General features: G+C 38.4%; 1 protein-coding gene and 1 pseudogene across 1 annotated transcript; one reads left to right on the plus strand and one right to left on the minus strand.

Annotated features, from left to right (window-relative positions):
• The first annotated feature begins 161 nt into the window (after window positions 1–161).
• On the plus strand, window positions 162–18,728 carry LOC131781801 (uncharacterized). The gene is made up of 27 exons (XM_059098521.2): window positions 162–905; window positions 2,959–3,190; window positions 3,691–4,004; window positions 4,336–4,382; window positions 4,571–4,673; window positions 5,309–5,437; window positions 5,864–6,040; window positions 6,517–6,604; window positions 6,683–6,783; window positions 7,010–7,076; window positions 7,739–7,847; window positions 8,138–8,216; window positions 8,836–9,014; window positions 9,478–9,559; window positions 10,102–10,355; window positions 10,827–11,055; window positions 11,529–11,585; window positions 11,664–11,759; window positions 12,381–12,451; window positions 13,481–13,640; window positions 14,245–14,415; window positions 15,076–15,257; window positions 15,735–15,918; window positions 16,319–16,457; window positions 16,933–17,083; window positions 17,509–17,581; window positions 17,823–18,728. The coding sequence occupies exons 1-27, from the start codon at window positions 582–584 to the stop codon at window positions 18,252–18,254; spliced, it is 4,230 nt and encodes a 1,409-aa protein (XP_058954504.2). The 5' UTR covers window positions 162–581; the 3' UTR covers window positions 18,255–18,728.
• A 110-nt stretch (window positions 18,729–18,838) lies between these two features.
• Window positions 18,839–21,484, minus strand: LOC131781839 (sodium/hydrogen exchanger 9 pseudogene; annotated as a pseudogene).
• Between the last annotated feature and the right edge of the window lie 2,859 nt (window positions 21,485–24,343).

A 24,343-nucleotide genomic window follows, 5' to 3' on the forward strand; every position in this document is an offset into this window, starting at 1 on the left:
TCTTGAAGAGCAAGAAATTTGCATATTTATGGTTGAATGAACATTCAGATATACACTGTACTAGGATTTTTTTCTTTTCTTTGAAGCAACACAAACTGTTTAAAACACGAATTCTCTCTTATGGCGGGTAGGAAGTAACTCAGAAGGCTAAAATTGTCCAACTATATTCCTAATGAGATGCTGTTCGATTGATTGGAAAGTGAAAGTGAATCATGGAAACCTCCTGTCGACTAGCTGCGTCATAAACATTCTTTAACTTATTAACAACAGTCAACAGTTTCACTTTTACGCAAGGCTGACGTAACGCAAGCTCAGTGTTGTGGTTTTGATATTGTGCAAGGACCAAGTATTGTGACAGGGACATGTAAAAATGGACCAGAAATTAAGTTAACACTTCGCTGATTTATTTAGTCGCAATAACAAGTCGGTGAGTCGCATGCAACACAAGGATTGATTGAGGGAAGAAATCTCGATAGGCGCCTAAATGCGTTCGTGACGTCTCAGCCGCTTGTTGATATAACTGTGGATTAAGCAGCCGAGTTCATCGTGGTTTTACTAGACTTTCCAAGACGTCATTCAGAATGAAGGCATCTCATGCAAGCTTTCGCTTCCATCCTATCGTTGTATGTTTATTACTCAACTACGTCTGGTCGTCTCCGACTCCGTTGCTCTACGCAAACGACGACATATACGAAGTTCAGAACGATGGGAATGTGGAAGAACATCGATTTAATAGCAAAGGTGTCCAATGGAAGATTCAAACGAACTTACACAGACTAGAAGTTCTATCGAATGACCTGGCTTTAAGGATACCTTTAGAGAGTTGCATTGAAGAAAAATTGACGGGACAGATCAAGTATGAAGACCAGGGGGAGAAAAATTCAAAGTTTGAAGAAATACACGAGGTAATGTTTAGCCAGTTTGTGGCTTTCTTAGCAACTTCAGTTCGCTTTATATTGAAATAACAAGTCTTCCCTGTGTTCCCTTAAGAACCCCCCGCTTCCTTGTTTTACTTTCCTTGACAACCTGCGCAATTCTAGCTTACTTCGACTGTAGGCTACCCATCGAAGCAGGAAATTTACTCAGTAACCATACACGCTGACTTATACTGGAGAACTCGAAATGTTATTGTTTATGACGTAACAAACGAGGATGATTTCTTATTAAGCAAAATTATTACTTGTGCTAAAAAAATTAAACATTCCCTGAACACTATGACAATCTAAGATTAAGAGGCATCAATCAATAGCAATCGGAAACATCCCCCTTGAGATTGTGCAATAGATTTTCAATCATTAAACTTTTGTCGACAACATTCAGTATACATTTTCTCTTTAAGGAGAAAATATAAATTTGGACTTCGTGAATTTACAAATGCTTTTGTCTGCGGTTTTCGTATTGGATCTCGGGTCCAGTGGAATCTTTTCAGGTTTGCTTGTAGTTGACATTACCAAGTTTGGTAGCCCAAAACATATACTATCAATCAGAAATGAATAATTAAACAGAAATTGTTAAACGAGATGTTCGATATTCGGCGTCTGTCCTCGGAGTCATCGATGATAAATGTCAAGAATGGACATGCTTATTTTTTATTTCTATTTTTGAGTAACTTCCGCAATACCTGCACCTCAGCAAGACTAAAAACTTAACTGCCAAGTTTCGAAACCTATTATGGTAAATGAAAACTAACTTTTAACAATTGACTTAGCTCAAATCACTACACAAAGCATACCGATTCCAACACAGATTAAAAATACATAGAGATAAAAGATAAATAAAATAATAAAGAATGTAACAGTATATCGATTTATGGTGAGGAAAGGTTAGGGTTATTCAAATGTGACGCCTAAAATATCTATTTGGTTATTAAGGCTGCCGACCGTTTGCTTTTTAAGTGATTAATTATGCAGCTGTGTTTGTTATGGTTAAGAATATATGAAAGTCATATTCTGGTTATTTAGAACCAACTTCATGACCAGCTCCCAGTTGGCTTGTTAGCTCAGTTGGTAGAGCGCTGCACCGGTATCGCAGAGGTCATGGGTTGAAATCCCGTTCAGGCCTGAATTTTTTTCAGGCCTTATTTTCACTACTGCCTAAGTAGTGCACATTACTGCGAGGATCACTTTCATTCATGTGTTTGTTATGCCACCAAACTAATATTTAGTCCTTAGGCATTTTCGCCCCAGCAGAGAAATAAGATGAGACTGAACATAAGGGAGGATGTGACAGGGCAGAGAATGATATATCGAAAGTGCTATTAGTACATGTGTCACAGCGAGTTAAGGGGGAAAAAAACTCGCTGCAACGTGTGCCGCACTAAGCGGAAAAAGCCGGCGAGTCTAGACCTGTCCTTCTCAGTCTTCCTTAATCTTTGTTCTCTAAAAACATTTTACCTCAGCTGTCTTACCCTGAATGACTCTGACTTAGTCGCACTTTTCTGATTGTTTAACTCTAATCTACTGAAACGGACCCCTATAATCCACGTATTAACCATTGGTAGGCTCGAGTGGGCATACAGGAAACTGACCTTGGGAGATTATACACTTCTTGTCAGACCATTAACCCAAGCACCTTTTTAATTAACCTGATTAACCATAGAAATTTAATAAAAAACGTCAAAATCAGGAATCTCATCATGATAGATAGAACCCAAACAACATAACCCAAATGGTCATGGGAAACTTAGCATGAAACATGAAACATGAGCTTAATGTAGAACACCCCCCCCCCCATGACTTACACGACTGATATTTCATACGTGTGCGTGGATTTTCCCGTCTCACCTCTTTAAGAAAACATCACGCACTATAATAACATAGCATAACTGGACAAAAATATATCATAAATAATGTATAGATAATTAAATTATAATTCCTTGCGGGATACGAAATCTCTTTTTGACAATCCTAATTAGAGTCAGTTTTTCCATCAATATTATTTCATTTTTGGCTCACTCAGAAAGCGGGATTTCGCCACGTTCATCGCTCCAGTATGGCGGTCAGGCCCCACTGTGTATTCGACGTGATTGTACCATTTGAAAACTCTTCCCAGTCCGCACGTATACCAGGGGAGTTTTGCACTCCTGAGCACGTGACTGGAGGAGCAGCAGTTGGTGATTACAATGGAGACGGACTAGAAGACATTTATTTCTCCGTTTTTGAGGGAAGAAGTGTCTTGTACAAAAACAATGGTAAGTCATAGATCCATAATTACCTAAGAAATAGCCTGCGTGTAACACAAACTCACATGGCTACCCGAGCTCGTCCTGACCTCTATAGCATGAAGCTACCCGAAGTTTTTTCCTTCTTCTGGCTGAGATACATCTTTATTTCGTTTCATCGGGTTATACTATTGCAAATTATCATTCCATATTATCTACGCAAAAAATTCGTCTCTCCATGAACGCTGCAATGGAACAGAGTACATGAGAGCTCGAGACACAATTATCTCGAAGCTTAAGTCTGAGTTTATACCAAGTTGTATTAGTAGGATGGCAGGATGTGTTTTCATTAATCACGATGAACACAAATCCCCTTGCCAGGCTCTCACGCAGTTTTTGTATCTACCCGGGTTTTTTAAAGGCCAATTAGTAATTAATAGACGTCCTTGAATTGAACTCCTGAGTGGCCAAATTGCTTTTTTGGTTTTTCAAGCTTACCGTTCACTTGAGTGTCAGCCTTTTCTCTCTAGGTGACGGAACTTTCACCGATGTTAGCAAAGAGACAAATATTGGACCCAGCTCTCGCGCTAATGGAGCCGTTTGGGCTGATTTTGACCAAGATGGAGACATGGACCTTTATGTGACAACAGTGGGTGACACTAGGCATTACTTGTACATTAATTACGACGACTGGTTTATAGAGGAGGCCATAAAGAGAAACTGTTCTATGCAAACGAGCGACAAGAGGAAACTATCTGGAATGACACCAAACGTCGGTGATTTTGATAATGACGGATTTGTAGATATTTATGTAACGGAATGGCTTCCACACACTTTGGGAAAGGTATAGTTTGATAAGTTTTTCACTGTGGGCAAATCATACAGTGTCAAAGTGTGTTGACTTTTTACCGACATAATAGGAACACCCGACGTTTATGATTGATTTAGGGGTTGCACGAATGCTTTGGACCGATCATAAACAATATATGTCCTCTTGATAAAGGGCTTGAAATCCCTCAAAAGTAAACCTTCACCAGTTTGGTGCCGCCAAAACTGAGCTCTAACGCTACAGATGTTGGGAGCAAGGCGTAGTTCATGATGAAAAAAGGTACACATTTGGTGAAAACTGTAACTTTAAATCAAGTTATGCAGTTTTTATTTAAATTCTATTTCAGCCTTCAACTTCTCGGCTTTTAAGGAACAAGGGCTATCTTGCTAGTGGGTAAGTGAAAAGAATATTTATCCTAGTTTGATCTTCCATTATGTGCTTCCGGAAAGTGTGATAGTTCCAACTGTATTTCTATTGTGATAAAATAACCCTTTAAGATCGTTTTGCGCAGGGCTGCACGAGGATCGCACGTTTATACAGCATTGCATTCATTAACTCTCTGTTGGTTGGATTTTTTTCAGGTACTTCGAAGATGTAACTTTTAGTAGTGGGGTTGATATGGACAATTATTACCACGGCTCCTCTCTCAATCGAGGCACTTACACCTTTGGGTCTTCATTCACAGTAAGCTTGAATTTCATTACAATTTTCTTCGTATAGTTCTCTATACTTGGTATAGGGGGATTCGCAGTATTTATGACGCCGCCAAAAAGGGAGCGAGGTGGGGGGGGGAAGGGAGGAATGTGCTCTGAAGTATTCTACGACCCAATCAGCCAATCAGGGTAGATTCGTCTTAAGCTTGACATCCAAATTTGGAAGTTTCTGAATTATAAAAAGCAAGGGTATTTAAGGGCTCACTTCACCTGTTCTTTTTTTAGTCTGGAAAGAAAGTAAAGTTTTTCGTTTTAGCAATCCATTAATCGTCAATAAACTAAAGAAAAAAAATTTTGCAGACACAATCCTTTAACAAAAGTTACCCAAATCGATGATCTTAGTTACTTTTATAAGCCACTCCCATTAGACTGAATATAAACAGATAACCCAAATGAAAAGATGTCGGTTAAAAATCCCAAATGGTCGGATGAAGACCACATATGCCCTTGTTAAAAGCAGCAAGTGAAGAAGTCGTACTTGGTGCGACCGATAACACATCCGGTGGGAAGCAGGACCCCCCTAGATTACAAGTGCAGTAACCCAAAGATTCTGATGCGAGGCTTTCTTAATCCTGCAAAACTAATTAAACTTGATTTACACCGTAGGACTTTGACAGTGACGGATGGCAAGAGCTCCTTGTTACCGCTGATTATGGCGATAGCAAGATGTTTTGGAACACGCAGATTAACACCTTTAACGAATGCACGCAGCCTTGTGGACTTACTGCAAAACAGGTGGGTCTCGTACAGGATGTAAACGAAATTATCCATCCTTTGTTTAGTTCCTTGTGGAGGACGTCTCAATCACTCATCTTTAATAAGTTTTCTGATAGATAATTTGTTGAGACATACTTATCTTTTGCATTCTTTCTGATGTTTTCGGTCTTCGGCGTGTGTCGATCTATTCTTCAAGATGAAGAGCTTGTAAGATAGGCATACATGAAGCTGTGAATAGACGCTATGTCATCGCTGAATATTCCAATTCGTTTGAATGCATGTAGTATCTAGGCCAAATTAGGAGTTGCATTTGTACACAGTCACTTGTTTGTTTTTAGGTGTCAAACCAATATTGTTTTGTTCTGCAGCTTAAAAAGTTTATCAATTTTGCTATATCCTATTCTGGCATAAGGGTTCTTTGATAACATTTGTTTCTCATCTCAGGACGCCATGGGCCATGCAATCGGAGACTGGGACAACGATGGAAATCTTGACTGGTTTTCTAGTGCTATCTGGCACAACAGAACTGAATGTTCCGTATCAGGATGTAAGTTTGATAACTCTGGGAATGTGTTGTTTCGTAACCTGGGAGGCAGGCGGTTTGAAGATGCCACAATGCAGGTACTCGAATTTCGCTTACATTGCCATGGTTGTTGTGTGATGTTAAGATTGAAAGACTTAAGATATGGAAAAGTCCAGTTCAAATTCTAGTCTCGGCAATCCTTTTCTTTTTCAATCCAAAAGTGTCACATGAAATGGTGGCAGTTATCTGTCATTGAATCGTAAAGGAAAAGTAAAATTACGAAATGCGCTGGGAGGGGAGGCGACACGGAGGGGACTGTTAACTTTTCTTGACCGAGGGTAGGGTAACCAATCAGATTGCAGCATGTGCGATGGGACTTCGATAGATTTATGCTAATAAAGCGTAGCCGATTAGTAGAAAGCTTTGTGTTATAATTGTCTCTTTGATAAGTGATCTGACGGATTTCCCATTTTTACAATTATTTGTATTTTTCAAGACTTGCTTCAGCCTTGAAAAGTGTCGTATTTACCCCCATTATGGAAGAAGTAATATATTTTTTGGTCTTTTTATGCAGGCCGGTGTAACAAATGGCGGCTGGGGATGGGGCGCGGCGTTCATCGACGTTGATAATAATGGTTTTCTGGACATCATTATGACAAGCGGTAATTACGTTTAGCCTTAACTTACTTTAAGCTGTCTTGTGAAATCTCTTCTGACACATAAAACACATTCTATCTTAGGCATCGATTTTCCCACAACAACCACGGACGATCATTTTCGCGGCAATACCATACATCTGTGGCGAAACCTCGGGGCTGGTTACAATGGAACAACTCAAGAGGTAAACAAAACATTATGCTACGACGACTTAAAATTCTATTGTACTACATTAAGTGTTGGAAGGTTTATTTTCTATTTTTCGTAAAAGAATTGTGGAGCAACTCGAGAGGTAAACGAAACATTATCCTGTGATCACCTAAATTGAAATTATCACTTAGTCCTGGAAAGGGTTACTCTTGCTTTTTCGTCTAAGTATTTTCTTAAGTTCATTCTTTTGTCTTTTACAGGTTTCTGCTTTGTACGGTCTGAATGGCACTGCTCAGGGGCGTGGTCTGCTAAAGTGGGACTTTGATGGTGAGACAATTCATTCCTAAGCCTCTCATTTCTAGGGGTGACCAACCAATAAGTAAATCTACTCTATCATACGAATAAATTGTCAAGAAGAAAGATTGAGAGAAAAATAAGGAGATCCCCAAGTGATTAACACTGGTTAATTCTACAGCAAATATCGCAGAGGTTAACGTACGCGGAATTGTACGGCAGACAGAGAGAAATGATATTGTGGGCTTAGGAGTAATGAAAGAACTTTACCTAATACTACGCGCGAATAACGTATTAAGGAAGCAATCTTTTTTTCGTGAAAGGAAAGCTTAGATTGTCTTAGTCTCTTAGAAAAAAAATAGTTTACCAGCTGAGTGTATGTTATTTCTGCCACAGATCGCACTTTCTATCGGTTTACCGGGTTATAACCCACGCAGTACTTTGAAAGAAAACGAATAGATGCCTTTTTAAAAAAATTTTTCTTGCTATAAAAAATAGGTTTTTGATCAATTAGGGCTTTCGTATTATGTCAGTTAATCTGGAGATACAGTTGTTGTTTTTTATTTGTCATGAATAAGTAACCTTTCCTTTTGCGGATCCTTTCATATTTTGTGGACGAATCGGGTGATTGAGAACTGCAATGGATACTTTTATGCTGAACTTGGTACATCTTATTTTTTTTTTCTGCTTTTAAGATGACGGCGACGAGGACATCGTAGTGTGCAATAATGTTGGAGAACCATTTTTCTACCAAAATCAACAAAAGGAGTCAAACAATTGGATAAGAATACGCGTCATGCATCGGTAATTTTATTATTTTCCACGAGAGTAGAAATATAGATTTCCCTTTTTTTACTATGCCACAACAGCGATGCCGAAATTACTTAGTGAGTTCATATCTGTAGACGCTTCAGTAATTGTGAAGGAATCAAGCCCCAACCATAAAATGTGATATTAAATCATAGAAGCTGAAATGAAATGCTTGCACTACACTTAATAGCAAATCTTAACACATAAAATAATTTCCAATTTTCCTCCATCTCTTTCTTGGTGGAGGTTAGAAGTCTATTTTGTTTGTAACACTATCATTGCAGCTGCCTTATGCATTATGATAAGTTGTGTGACAGTCTCGGAGCCCAAGTAAAAGTTATCATGGAAAACGGCCACACTCAGGTAAAATGTCTATTCAGACATGTAACATAAGTGTTTTGTACGTACGTCCCTTCAGTAGGATCTCTAGCGTAGCTGCTTGTTTAACCTAATATATAGATTTAGGTAAGCCTAAAAGCGGAGCTCGCTTTTTTTTTTTTCCCGCACGTCTCTTCAACAAAACTAAAACACCTACTATGGATAAAGTACGTGGTAATATCAATGGATTTTCATGCGCAACTTCTCCGTGTCCGTGTAGAGGACTGATTATAAGATAGTGCCCATGGTACAGTTGGCCGCGCATGCTAAAAGTAGCACCTTGTACGGTCGGTCGTATGGTCGTGCATCCAAATTTTTTCGGCTTGATGGGTTACTACTATTTTATATAATTATAGGGCTACGCTCTGCGAGCTCCGCTATTACCTAAAATCAGTACGCATATTCCTCATACTGTTATCTCTACGTTTTTTAAAATGGTATTCCTTAGCTGGCAATCACTGATTTACTTGATACGTGCACAAACTCGAACAATGATCGCCCGACGTAATCGAGGAATAACTATTAGAGAATTGAATCGTATATCAGGTAGCCATCGATGGCAACTGAAAAATAGATGTCTTATCCACCCTCCATGCAATTTTAGACGCAAGAAATTGGTTCCAGTACACACTATTTGGGTCAGAGTTCACATGCAGCTCACTTTGGACTGGGCCAGGACAGTGGTAACGTAACAGTTAAAGTCAGGTGGCCGTATGTAAAAATGGATGTAACCTACACCAATGTGACCCCCAATACACGATTACGAGTTTTGCAGCCAGAGAGGTAATTTCTCCACTCGAAAAATATTTTGTTTTTCATGTCTTTCGGCACATAATCATTCGGAACCTTTTGACCAGACCCTTCACTGCTTTTTTTTTCAAGAACCATCCCGAACTATTTCTTTTAGATGTAATGGATACAATGTAAGATTCGACTGACCGCAATTTAAAACATAAGGTCACCTCTGGCAAATGGTCGAAGCTCTAAGAAATGCACTCGATTAAAAAACGCATCTACTTCCTCGACACACAAACCGAAAACAGGTGTATCTAGTATTTCTTTGACCTCAAATAGTGCTCTGTATGTTTTACCTCGCAAATTCTACATGTATTTCATATGAAGACAGAGCCCTGAGGAGGTTTAACTATTCGACTAGTATATGTCAGCCTACCTTTTAATTGTGACCATGTTTCTTGTTGATGTTGTTGATGTGATTGTTGTTTTTAACTAAAAATTTTGTTTATAGATCTGCTGACTCAGGAAAAGTGTTTCCATATTCCTCCCTGGACAAGTGCTACTCATTAAAAGTAATGGAGATTACAAAACAGGTAACTAAAGCGTATTGCATGCACACAAGAATCAGACCCAGTTTTTTGCAGTAATTCCCATCTAATCCATTTCAACTGATGTTCTTTGGTTCGTATTCAGCTACCAGATGCGGTGTTAAAATTAGGGGAAAGTGACACTCGATATACTATTGGTGCCTTGTCAATTTAAGTAGAAATTAACAACAGGGTAAAAATGAAGAAAAAAGAAAAAATTATTCCCCCAAAAATGTTTGCTCATTTTGAAATGTTGTATATCCTTTCGGTGCGAAGTGATTTGAATTGAGATGGAAAACTCAAAAGCACTTAACCCTTAAAGTGATGACAATAAAGAAAAATAGCAGTTTGGGGATTTTTAGTTGATCCAATATCAAATTCTCCAAATTAACATCATGAGAATTATATGGCAGAGAGTAAGTAGAGTTACTGATGAGATCCTGGGCGTGAAAGGGTTAAGTAATGAATGCTATAAGTAATTTTTTTCTCTGTGAATCCTACTTGAGGATGCAAATGATTAAAATGTCTGAGAACTGTTTTTATTTTAGCCTCCTCATGCGACTGTTACCATCAACCCAAATGGAAGAACAGTCAATTTCCAAAGGAAACCAGGAATACCGCTGGCAGAGATATCCACCGAGGCCTTCACTTATAAAGTGGGTCTGGTGCCTACCGCTGGTAATCAACAGCTGTTGGATAATGCCACGTGTCTTGTGATATTTTCCTTTGAAAGAAACTACACTGAAAGTGAGTGTCATGGTGGTAGAAAAATTGGACCCAGGCCGACCGTAACAAAAGGAAGGTAAATCAAAGTTTAATTCTTGAAAATTGTGTCGCAAACAGATAATTGTTGGTCTCTCTTCAGTGACTTGTTCAACATTTTTCATCAAGGGCAGCTTTAAGTGAGCTTTTATAAATTTTTTTCTCTAATTCACCGGTTCGATTGCGATCATGATTTTCTTTTCTCACTTTCACCATGGAAGTTTGACTACCTTCAAATCTGTAAAGTCGTGAGTTTACCGAAGCATTTAACTATTCTCTTTTGTTTTTTCGAAGAATATGCATGATAGGCTTTCTGTCTCAATCTTCTAGCTCGATAACTTGTAAGCATGTTATTTTATATTTTAGAATTCATGATCACAAACAAAGTGCCAGTAATTTCTCTTTACAGGAACGTTTCAATATGACGTGACGTTTACTTGTTAAACTCCAGAATGAATAAGTCATATTTTTGTTATCATTTAATCTTATAATAAGTTTCTCTCTTTAATAGACGTCTTGATGGTACTTCATACAATAAATTCCACGTTTGGTGGGGTGCCGCGATGGAGGACGTGACACGCGAGGTACCTGCCATCTATCCTGATGGCATTGCCTTGCCTGCTGGGACATGTTCTCCAGAGGAAAAGAAAGCAGGAAAATGTAGATTCACGGATGAAGTGAATGGATTTGGTAGTCATAGGCCCCCACCGAGAACAATCAGCAATGCTCTCTTTAAACAGGTGAGGCACGTCTACTTTTCGAATGGGTCCACGTGTTTGTGCTGATAGGATGTCAAGGGTTTAGTTACAGATAGGTAACTTACTATCTATGAAGATGAAGTGGGACTTTATTAGTTCCTCAAGGTAGCCAATCAGAGATTTTGCTTTTCCATGGTGCTATGGTTCTGATTTGTTAAATGAGAACTAGTTTAACAATCGTCTTTTGGCGAAAAATAGTTTCCACCACACCCCAGATGGTTTCTCCATTGCATCCTTAAACTATTTGGAGAGCAACCCCTGAGAAAAGTAATTGCTTCATATTTAGGAAGTCTTAGATCGTATACAGATTTGCACATTTTTTATCCTTAGATCTCGCTGAAACAATGTATTTTATGTTTTTGCCCTAATCACTGAGTGAAATGAAAAAAAGGCCCGTTTTATACAATTATGACAATTGATACTATTGTTTGTTTATTTATATTGTTTGTTTGCAGATTGAATCTAAGATTAGCGCTAGACGTCTCAATGATCTACACTCTCACTTCGGTCAGGTAACAAATCCATCCATTTATTCAATAGAAGTTTAGTCAATTAACAAACGATTTAACTATGCAATTTTATTTTTGTAGTTCTTGGTGCACGACACGGATTTCTCCAGCCCACTACCTCGCTACGAGTTTCAGGGAGTTTTGAGTGATGTTTGGCTTCCTATAAAAGTGCCAAAGGTGAGTCCTCAGTGCCAATTAATAAAACAAAAAGGTCTTCACTGTGATAGTGACTTTCTTATTTCGATATAATTAACTTATGGACACGAGGCCAAAAACGTATTTTTAGAGGACTTTAGGATGGGTGGAATGTGTTCGCTTTCCAGCGTTTGTCAAATTCCTGTTTATTCTAACCCTCTCTTGTCATAACTCTCACAGCTTTTATCGAATTTGGCTTCGTCACCGCTTCAATATAGTTTAACCAAACATGGAAAGCCTTAAATTGAGGTGGCTGCATAAGTAAGAATATATTGGTAGAACTGTACTAAATATGAATTTGAAACAGTATACTTTCAGACAGTGTACCGTAACTTGAGAGAGTACAGGGTTCTCACGTCTCTGTATTTTGGATCCCACGAGCCATCATATAAGTCCGGAACAGTTGTCCTTCCTGCCAGGCTTCTTGAAGTCGTGGTTTACTTTTTTTGAAACGATTACTTTTTTGTTTGTCTGAAAAGTTTTACCGTCATTGCCATCAACACTGTCGCCTTGGTACACATTCTGTGGCTTAAAAGTTCCATTTTTACCATCTAGAGATCGCTTTTTGCGTGCTAACCACTTTGAGATTCAACTTTCACCTAGGGGGATGTGCACTTTGACCCGTCCAACGAAGGCGATATCTATCTTCCGTTTGTACGTTCGACTTATAACAGGTGCGATTTACATCTTTCTTTTTAAATAAAGATATCATTTCATGTTGCTATTTTCTTTTTATTAGTACTTAAACATCGGTGGATTTCTCACTGAGCTCAATTTCCTTGATGCTTTCATAATGCACTTAATTTTCAATTAGCGTCTCCTTGATTAATTTGTATTCTGATAACTTACAACACTAATTAACAAAACTCCCATTAACCCATTAACCCCTAGGAGTGATAACCATCCAATAATTTCTCGCTACAATATCACCCCCAAATCACACATTTAGGTAACGAGAACAAAGGAAATGGCCACCAACTAGAGAAGCTCTGGATTATGAAACAAATTCTCCTTGTCAGCACCTTAGGGAATGTATAGGGAACAGTATGGAGAATATGCATACTGATGTTAGGGTGGAAAGGGTTAATGGCCAGGAGTAATTGAATGGTGCCGTCGTTGGTTGTGTGATATTTCTGTAAAGTATCTTTTATTCAAGCAAATGATCTCTTGGTCAATTTTTTTTTTTGTGGAAGTCCCTGGTAACCATCCTATTTAGAAAGAGTAATTTAGCGTTATCAACTGCGTTTTTAACATAAATTGGCCACCGTAAAGAGTTTCAAATCGGACGTTTTGAGCGCTAGCCCTTCGTCAGAGCACCTGTTATACTCTCCCACCGACGCAGCAACACAGGTTCTTTAGAAACTTACCATCTTAACTATTTGGAAAGGATCCTTTTCTGGAAACAAGAGATAAGTGCCTGGTCCTTGCAAACGCCTCGTTCAGAAAAGGCATACTTTCGTGAGCCCACAACCTGAAAAAGGCCTCTTCCTCCCCCCGAGCCATATAGAATCATTGCGATACGTGATTCCACCTTAGTTCGGAGAGCAAGTAATAGTGCTGCTCCAATGTTTCGTGCGAGCGTTTAGTACAATAGGAAAATAAATCGTGTCAATAATCTGTCCCATTTCGACTCGAAACTTTTTAATGTTCTTAATTATTTAATCATAAAATTTTGGTATTATTATGATTGTTATTACTTTCAGGTGCACTGGGCGTCACTCAGACACTCCGAGACAGCAAGTTAACAAACTAACTTCATATATCGACGGTTCAGTCGTTTACGGTTCATCAGAATCAAGAAACAGAGCATTACGAGAATTCAAGGATGGCAAATTGAAGCTTGGGTCAGATGGACTTATACCGGTGAGTAATAGGTCTCTGTGATCAATGTGACCGTCTCTTCCAATTTCGCACCCTTAGCTGGTTGTTTTTTTAGCAGCAGTTTTTCTTATGCTAAAGCACAAATCTGCAGTGCATTATACAGGACAATGTATTATACATTTGCATTTATCTTTGTGTAAACGTGAACTCGGGTACAAATGCGCTAGCGAGAGAATGGTATATCCACGCGTTCATTGGGTTGGTTTTTGCTTCATAACAGTTCATATCCGCTTTCCCTGGAATTTGTTTCGCATTTATTTTATATTTGCGTCGCATACGTCTTACAAGTATTCCCAGAAGTTCTTATGATTTTCTTTGGATATCAGCATTACTCCAGTACACTAGCGATGAGAGCTGACAAACTTATCAGCTAAAGTTTTCTGTCTCAGTATTACACTTGCGTTCAAAAAGGGAACATAAAGCAGTTAGAAAGGAGAATTGAAATGACCATGTTTTGTTTATGAGTTATTTGGAAAAAAGTATATTTCACGTCAAATTAAGTTATACTCTCTACATGATATATCACTGAACTTGCTGCTTTAACTATATTTCAAATGTTAGTCTTAAATTGTGTGTTTCTGAGCAGAAAAACACGATGGCTTTGGAAAATGACAATCCTCTAGGCCGTGATCCAAACAGTTTATTGGTTGCTGGGGACTCACGAGCTAATGTCCAGCCAATGTTAATCGCATTCCACACTCTCTTTGTTCGGGAGCATAACCGGCTCTGCGATGAATACAAGAAAATACATCCTCAGGTAAAGCTTATCTGCAAGGCAAAGAATCATAAATGAATGCTAATCAATAGATTTGCATGCCTTTCAAGGGGGAGAGTCATCATAAGTAACTTACTTTCAAGCACAACATTTGATGAAAGTTTACAAGGTCCCATGATTTATTGTCAAGCAATAACAATCGAATTTTGTGGCTGTAGAACTATGAGTCATCCCACCGTTAAGACTAAAGCCAATAAAAACGATAACAATTTGATGATACAATGATTCCTTTTTATGATGAAAGCAAATGGTAACATCAGGTATAAGAGGAACTCATATTCTTTTAAAAAAAAGACAAAATATTGAAGATATCTAATAGGTTTCAGTTTATACTCTCATAGATACTCTCTATTCCGCACAATTGCATCGCCAGTCACTCTATTCATCAAGAGAGCTAAAGGCTAAACTGGTCAGTTGGACTGGTCAGTTGGACTGGTCCGTTGCACATTTAGATTCCCCTCTCTAATTGAATGGCTTACGAAAGTGTGAAAAACCGTCCAGAAAGAGTCCTCAATCCAAAATTTGACTGGCTAGTCGGTCAGTTAAAAACAATAGCAAGTGACCAAAGGCTCCTTCCTATAAAGCACTAAAACCAATTCATCATATCACTCAGTAATATGGCTGACAATGCTTTATTCCCAGGCCACAGATGAACAGTTGTTCCAAGCTGCACGTCGTATGGTAGCGGCTGAACTTCAGGCCATCACGTTCCGTGAATATCTGCCAGCGCTATTGGGTGGGACTAAACACATACCACCTCACCAGGAGTATAACAGCAGTATAAACGTGGGAATAAGCAACATAATGGCCACAGCAGCTTACAGGTAATGTTCAAATTACGGATCACAGATTTAACTTAAGGAAAATATGCTTCCTTTTGAATTTTTTTGGTTATTATTTTATAACATGAGTAGCACCTTTGAGAATTTAAAGTGGAACAGTATGGATACGAAAGGCACAATTTCTTAGTAATTGCCAAAATGAATTACAAAACGTTTCAAAGCTGATTTTCTCATGTGATTGGCAAGCACCAAGATTTCCTTTATAAACATATTTTTAGTCACCTCAATAGTTTGTCATCCCATGTTGGTGATTAGAAAGGTTTGTATTTTGAACTACATCTAAATGTACATGTAGTTTACTCTGACATTATCAGCATTTTTCAATTTCGAAACAAGACTTTTTTCCGGAGCTGAAGGGAAAATTGATAGACACCATTCGATAATCACAGCGCAGAGGACTTTACCATGGTCTATTTTCTCTCCGCAAGTTTACCATACTCTGCCTTTCTTTCATGCTAGGTTTGGTCATAGCCAAGTTAACACTCACCTGTGGAGGCTTGAAGAGGATGGTTCGATTTCTCCTAACGGCCATCTTGCTTTAAGAGACGCCTACTTTGCACCCGAAAGAGTATCAAGGGAGGGTGGAATTGACCCTCTTTTCAGGGGAGCGGTAAAACAAGCCGCACAGGAGATCGATTTAGAGGTTTGATTTTTTTCCCTTTTTAAAATTGATGTTCACCATTCATTACAAATATACGTGGTCATGAAACTTTTTGGCTCTTTGTTATCCGTAATAACTCAATTAATACTTATTCACATTCCAGATCAAGTGAAATTGTGTCCTCTTATGACGAAGTTTGTGCTTTTTCGCATTTCAAAAAAAAGAAATCGCCGGTTTGGCTGTATTTTCCACTCGGTCAAACTAGCAGATTTTACCAAATTACAAGGCATCCATCATCAGGATGAGTTCTTCTTAGTTTGACCCGATGCAACCATTGTTAAACTGATGCGCGTAACTTTAATAACATGCAACTGTGTTATGATATTCACAATTCCATCGTAACGAAAGGTTTGTGATTTCTTTTCTGTACTTTTGACAACAGATGGTGGATGACATGCGAAACGTTTTATTTCCATCTGGTAATAAGGCTGGTTTGGATTTAGCGGCTATGAACATCCAGCGAGGACGAGATCATGGTTTACCAGACTATAAATCTGTCAGGAAGGCCCTTGGATTAAAAGGTATTTGCTTTGGAGACGTAGTTTTCCTTTCTTAACAGGCATTTTTTTTAAATAAAATTTTTTTTGCTTTGAATTTATTGAATGTGTGACGTAATTCCCGACAATGAGCAACTAGTTAGACTGTGGCTGAAAAAAACGTGCCATTCACAGAGAAAGCGTTTACGCTTTGAAGAGGGAGGTATGTAAATCCGCCGATCCGAGTTATGCGTTACTCGCTGAGCTTTGAATTTACTTTAAATGAGTGCTTATTTGCATGCTTTGATTTTCTTCTCCAATAAGTGGAGTTTCCTTAACGTTTTTTTTTTCTTTACTGGTGTTGGAGTAAACTTTTAGCAGAACAAATCATTATTGAATTGCAATCCGGTTCGGCCCGGGAACTGAAAATCTTACCTAACAAAACACTAACAACCGACCGAGAAAGAGTGTGGGTGAAATATTGTTTGCGTTAATGAAATAACAAATCATTATTCAATAGAGATTCAAACCTTCCACGACATCACAAACAACTCCAGGATTGCCCAGAAGATGGAAGATATCTACCAAGATTTGGACACTGTTGACTTATGGGTAGGGGGTTTAGCTGAAGACCACGAAGACGGTAGTGAACTGGGAGAGACATTTAGAACGTATGTAGCATCCATTTTAATGACTTATAAAATAAATTTTTAAGCGCGAAAATAATGAGTTTGTTATTCTTGGGGAAAGCAGCAGATAGATAAGAGGTATTGCTAAGTATTACTAACTATCACACTTTCATTCCCTATCGCCATCATAATGACCGCCTGGAAATAGGTTTCATGACAGTGCTCGCCTACAGCTTTTTAAGCCTCTTTGAAAAAACTCGAAGCCTAGACTTTTGAGTATTCAAGTATTCGAGTCTCACACCTTGTAATTCCAGAGTCAGACGCTGCTGTATCGGTGGAGAGCTTTCTGCATACTACTGGGAAAAACATCATGGAAATATTGCATCAACGATCGTAAATTTAGGCTTAGCGTCATTTTATAATATGTAAGGAAGCATTTTTGTAAATGATCCATTTCAAAATTTCAGAATTGTGATGCGAAACTTTTTGAGGATCAGAGATGGAGATAGATTCTGGTATGAAAGCTATCTCTCCAAGGAGGTAATTACACAGCTACCCTTTTAGTCTTATAATAATATTCTCGGGAAACTAGAATGGAAGCTCATTTTGAGTGAAATAAATGCGATCTGCTTATTTTCTTGATTACTCCGAACTCTTTTGTGTGCTGTATTTCTGTCATTTATTTCTGTTTTGAGTCTACTTCTGTTACCACCCAACTTCCTTTGTTTGAAAGAAGTTAAGAGAGTCTGAGTCATTAATAATTTTAAATCTTTATCGACAGGAGATCGACACAATCCACTCTCTAACGCTCAGCAAGATCATCCGCCTAAACACTGGATTTAAGAGCGCTCCAGATAACATATTCTTTTCCACGGAGCATTGTTCAACAGTCACAAATTTTTGGTGCATTCCCCATAAAGAGACTGAAATAGGAAACTGCACAGATATTCAGCAAACGCTGTGGACTCTAAGGCAAGAGTTAAAAAGGCAAAAGGAGATTTGTAGGATTGACAGTGACGTTTCCGATACAACGACACAACAAGAACCCCTAAGGTCTGCTTTATTTTACATTTCAATCAGCCTCGCGCTAGTCGCTCTGTTTTTTCTTGCTCTCTTTCTTCGTGTGTGGATCCAACTTCGGCGAAAACAGAAAGCTGAAGCAGAGAAAAATGTTGGGCATGAACTGAATTCTCGTGATAACTTTGTATTTTAGGGGAATATATTAGAAGATACATTCGCTCCTATGAAAACGCTGGAAAAACTTTTTAAGACTGGTTGTTTCCGTAGGAAAAAAAATAGAGACAGTAGGTTGTCACTATAGAGGACGTTGAGACCAGAAAATTGGCCAACTCGTCAAAAACATTCTGCAGAGATAGCCTGAACCTTCAACCTTCAATAATGTACCGATACCCAGTTTGATTATTGATCTTTTCATAGAAAATTTGGTAGCGTATCATATAGAATAATTGTAATATTTTCTTATTGTTTCTGAAATATATTTGTAAAATATTTATAGAGAGAGTAATCTACGATTAAAGTAAACTCAGAATGTATAAATATAGGTATATTCATTCAGTCTCAGTGGCCGGTGGAACGGTCTTATGACGCCAAATTCTCTTAGTTGGTTCACCAATTATTAGGGGTTTGATGTTAAACAGTTCAAATATGACTAGCTTAAGACGCTATGCGACGAAGCTTTCCGCATGAATTTGCGCACGTGGGAAAGTTTGAATCAGGGTAATCAACATTTAAATATTATCTCTGTTATTTCCAGTCTCAAACGGTTAGAAAAATTTTCAGAAACTCAAAGCATTACCACAATAGTATTTTAATGTTAAACCCTACAATAGCGAAACCAAATTATCAAAAAGAAAAAAAATTGTCAAGAAATTATTGCAGTCGTTAAGAACTTCAAAATATGAAAAAAATTGTCCTTCCCAATTTTCTTGCCTTGTTGATGGCTTTTTTTTATGACGCAGTCGGAAAAAATTAAAATTGGCTTTTTTTTTTTAATTCGTTCAATTCAAAGCAAAACAAAAAGTTGAAATTATAAAATCGCGAATTTTAAATTTAGTGCTGTCAACACTAAGCGAAAGACCTTCGCATATTGCGTGCTACACTGAACAATCAATTAGACTCTAGCGAACATTTCGTTCTCATTAAAAAAGCAACGCAAGCAGTTCGGTCCATGAAACGGATTAATATCCTTTATGGCAACGTTTTCTGCTGAAACAACCTCCCGCGGTTTGCGTGCAACCAGCGGAACATTTGACTGGTGACACTCAATACATTCATTCCACAAAGTTAGTTATGATGGAATACAATTGCAATTGCAGTTTTTGTTTTTTTTTTTTTGTGTGTTTAATCCATACTTGAAGGAGGTTCTATTTGACTTTCTTCGACAAAGATAGGCGTTAGGTACTTCTCGTCAAAACGAGACCAAACTCTGACAAGCCACGACTTCTCATACTGTCTTTTCTCAATTCTTTCTTGTGGGGTGCTTGCCGAGGGATCATTGACATCAATTAGACTCAATCTACGAGCCTTCTTTTCCTCCTCGTGTTCATCAATACCTGTTTTGATTTTCAAACACGAAAGCACAGGCATAGTAACGCCCCCAAAGAAAATCACGGACACGATGACAATGATGAGAGTAGTTGTCAGCATCATTTGTCGCGGAATTGATACTGTGTTCCTGACCGCTAACGCAAAGGCAATTGCACCTCGTAAGCCAGAGAAAAACATCATATGCTGCACGTTAAGTGGAATCTTCCGCGTCCTCCCAAAGTTTAAAAACAGCGACAATGGGTAGATGTTGAGAGCCCTTCCAACTTGTATGGCCATGAATGACCAGCCGATGAATCCTACGTTCCACTGATGATTTGTAAAAGCAAACACTGACAAACCAATGTATGAAAAGATAAAAGTCTCTGCTAAGAAATTGAGAAGCTCGAAAGTTTGAGTAGTACGCATTCGAGATTCCTCAGTGAGGTTTTTGTACGTGTAATGCTGTTGCGTTATTCCGCAGAAAAGCACAGCTACTATACCGGACCAATTGGAGAGTTCAGCTGCTAGAAAAGTACAATACGACATTAGAAAAAATAAGGCCGTCTCCAAGATGGGAAAGCTTCCTATCTTGGTGAGCTTCGTGACTAATGCATTCACAAACGACATACCGCAACCTATAGTGAAAGAACCGACGAAAATGGCTACAAAATCTGCTATGGCTTTCAAAAACGAAAACAAATCGAAATCTCGTAAGTCGCTTTGGTTGTAGGCTAAATACGTTTCTATAGCTCTGTAAAGAACGATCGCAACAGCGTCGTTAAGAACGCTCTCTCCGAAAACCAGCGCATACATATCCAAGTCAGCATGAAGATCATGAAAGATGGCCAATACGGTGACTGGATCGGTTGCCGAAATCAACGCACCGAAGAGCAAGCATTCAGCGTAATCAAAATCTTCGGTTACTCCAGTCCAGACGTTGAATCCGAATACCATCGAGCCAGTGACGATACAGGAAATAGTTGTACCAAAAAATGCGTAGGTCATAATGGCACCTAAATTACGAAAGAAGTAACGTTTCTGAAAACTGTACCCTGCATAGAAGATGATAGGCGGTAGGAGAACGTAGAAAAAGATCTCCGGATTGAAGGAGGATTTGGATTCGATTTCGTTTCCTTCGTCCGGCGGGGAGGTGTGGGGAGGGAAGCGAATGCCCGTAAGGGTGTAGGAGTATTCGGTGCCATTGATGTTGACAAAGACGTTTTTAGGTGCTATGGTGATGTTCCCGCAATTTTTAAGCTTGACAGCCAGCGGTTTCTTCTCCCCACGGCTCTCGGAGTATTTAATGATGGCACCGACTACAACTCCTAGAATCATCGCAACTCCAGTTTCGTGAAAAATCTCGAATCGACGGATCTTGAAAAGCCAGATCATAAGCACATTGATAATCAAGAGCGTGATTAGTATCAGCATACTAAGGCTATCTGTTTTGTGTGTGTTCTCCATCTCATCCTCTTTCTTGCCTTCGAGTGTTGTTGGCGTTTCGACCGCCTCTGACAGCATAACACATAAAATGGCAACGATGGCGCCGGCCAGAAATACATCTACTTTGTTTATCATTTTACAGCCTTTGAAAAACATTGTGTCACTGCTGTTAGCTTTGAAGGTTTTCAGGAAAAGGTTAGAATAAAAACTTCTTTCCCGAGACGAATAACTGATGGCGAAATCAGTTAACGACAACTTCTTCCATGTTCAGCAATTATGATGGTCTTCTCGAGTCTGATATACTCACTGTAGAGGGTTTTTTCATCAGTTCGTTGTAATCTTGTGTCCCAGAGGTTCTTAAAACCTAAACTGGAGTAAAAACTCGATGATCTAATGACTTTTCGCTGCCTACGCCGATGGCGATTTTAAGGAATAAACCTTCCGGTTAATCAAACATAGTAAATATTTAATGTGATACCCGTTTTTTCGGTGGAAGTCGATTTGCCCAAAAGCTGAGTAGAGGCAGGTGGACAAGTGAGGCGACAAAATGTTAAAAGTAAACTATTTACTTGTAAAAGATAGCAATAACACTGTTATGCGACCTTTACATCATTAAATAAACGTGATAAAACAGGTTTGAAATATTCCTTCCCTAGTCTAATGTGATGATATAACTTCCATTGTGCTAGATGAGGGTAAATAATGAAGCTATTCCATTTCTTTCGCGAACTTCTTCATCCAGTTTATTCACCTTTAAATCAGGAAGTATAACGTTTTGACAGAAATTTTAGAGATATTTGGCTGTGCCAGTTCTAATGAAAGAGTTTTGCTATAACTAGGACAAACGACAAAACCTAAAGTCGATCTACCCCCAAAAATAAACTATTTTCATGAATGCAAGCCAAATGTTTTGTTTTACTGAACGAGGCTGAAAATAAACATTGAAAAAAAGAATCGTTACAATACACACACAAAAAAAACGTTGAATACTGACCGGTCTGTATGGTGTAAAGAACTTATGCATTTACCTCCACGCCGGTTTTTCGGACTCATTATTACCATTTGAAACCAAAGACGTTTTTCATCACTAACCTGCAGGAAGCGCCTAGGAAACAATTTGAAACATCTTGAGCAATGGTCTCGACTTTAACCAAACTTACCTTTTCACTTTGTACAGCATTATTGTGACCATGTGACCTGAATAAAGTGACGGTTGAGGGCTGGCGCTGTCCAAACATTATAGCGAATCTCGCTACGAGCCGCCTTTATAACACAAGAATAACTTGTTAGCAATTTTACTTAGAATATCACACCAAGCGCTAAACATACAGCGGAAATTTATAGGCCCAAAATCCCCTTCGATTGAAAAATTTTCCGTTTTGGGTTTAGTTACGGTAAACAAACATAGTAGCGTGTAAAAATATTGCCATCAGTGCTTTTTGTTGGTGCCCCGATGCCGGTGGGCCGGTTACGGTGGGCAGGCTCATAATTATAAGAAAGATCATAGCGCTGCTAATTCTGGTGCATGCAAATATATTTAAGTGTGTTATTGTCGTAGTTTTAACAGAAAAAACAAACGCAAACAAAATGAATTAGATTAAAGCACTGTGATAAAAATTATGATTTATTTGAGTCGAAACCATCGAGGGTTTTCGCTGCCGAAGGAAGCGAAATGCAAAATATTATTATTACATTTACTGATGGTACATATTTATTTTTCTAGGTATTAAAACGAACTGACGAGGTTTGAATGAGTCTTAAAAATTCGGTCATACCCACCACGAACATCAACTTCTTTAAGCGGCTTAAGTTTTCCTTCCACACATGCATACTAACTAACTTACTTAATCTTGGTCACTGTGCAGGTCACTTCTAAATAGTGACAAGAAAGTGAATTCATAGAGTGACTGAGGTTTAACTCGACGACACGTAGTTGAAAGTTCGTACACTCTGCTACAGGTTGTTCGCCCACTTGTCCGCGTTCTGGAATACTTGTACTTCAAAAACATCCCCCCATGAAATGAAAGCAGATTTGATAAGAAGTATTTTGGCACATGACATATCTACAAGCATAGAGTCATACAAAACGATTTAATGATCAGAGGAAGAAAAACAGCTTCATTTTGCCTGCACCAAGGACAAACATTAATTAAAATCTACCTCTAGAATAAGGTTTTTAAACACACATACCTCAATCCCATTATGCGATCATCGTTGATTTTAAAAATTTTCAAGGTTCAAGTTGAAACATACTCGAGGGAATTTATTTCTTATTCATCATTATAATACGGTTTTTCAATTTCGTTGTGGTTTTTCTGCTTACAACAACAGGTTGTTCACTTACTTTTGAAACTCCAAGATTCCTGTCTTCTCAAGCTTGAAGTTCGACAAGTAGAGAATGGGGTTAGATATTTATCAGTGCAACAGTTCGCTGGAATAAAACATCAGCACAGGAATAAGACAATCGATTTTTGCCTCCTTTGCACTTGTACGATTCGTCTTTAATACGAAGAGGAAAACTGGTAAGGTCGTCTCGTTCATAAATATCTAACAAATCTGGACTAAACTTGGACATAACTATAATCCCTTTATTTTCAATCGCAAAGGAATTTGGAAAGGCTTCCTTTACTTCCCAGCCGTAAATTATAACGAAAGGTCTTTCTGTATCAGCTTTAATCATTTGTAAATGGGTTCAAGCGTTATTCCTTCACTGAAAATGCATGCAAGCCTAAATTACTTTTTATGAAGAAATTTTTAAATATACCACTACCATTACGCAAATGTGGCACATTGTACCTTGGGGAACACGTGTGTTGCTAAAGTTCACTGTAACGCGTTTAAAATAGTGTTTCGAAGGTAAATTAATCATCGTGACATTTGCCCCAAATTTCTTGTATAATTTCTTGCTGAAGTAAACAGGCTGTCCGCCTACATATCTATGTTCTGAGTTCTATGCACCTGAAGGACAAAGTCCCTTGTGAATGTCACATTACAAAATAAGAGCATATTAGCTAAGTAATAAATCACCAATGACATATATACCGACAGGTGTCGATTCCTATTAAAGGGAACGAAGTTATCCATTAAGCAACAAAGAGCAGAAGATAACGAGACCTCAAAACCTCTTTACGATTAAGGAAGGTAACGTTGATTCTCTTCAACACATCTATTATTCAGCTCATACATACAAAATACTAGAGGGAACGAAATGCAAATGTGCTTCTTTTTCATTTTCTCTCCAGCATTTTCTTGGAAAGTGCGCTGATTAATCCAGTCTCCTGAGTAAGTTTGTTGGCTTGATTTCTTAGATAT

This window comes from Pocillopora verrucosa, chromosome 7 (assembly GCF_036669915.1).
Source record: "Pocillopora verrucosa isolate sample1 chromosome 7, ASM3666991v2, whole genome shotgun sequence".
Taxonomy (NCBI): domain Eukaryota; kingdom Metazoa; phylum Cnidaria; class Anthozoa; order Scleractinia; family Pocilloporidae; genus Pocillopora; species Pocillopora verrucosa.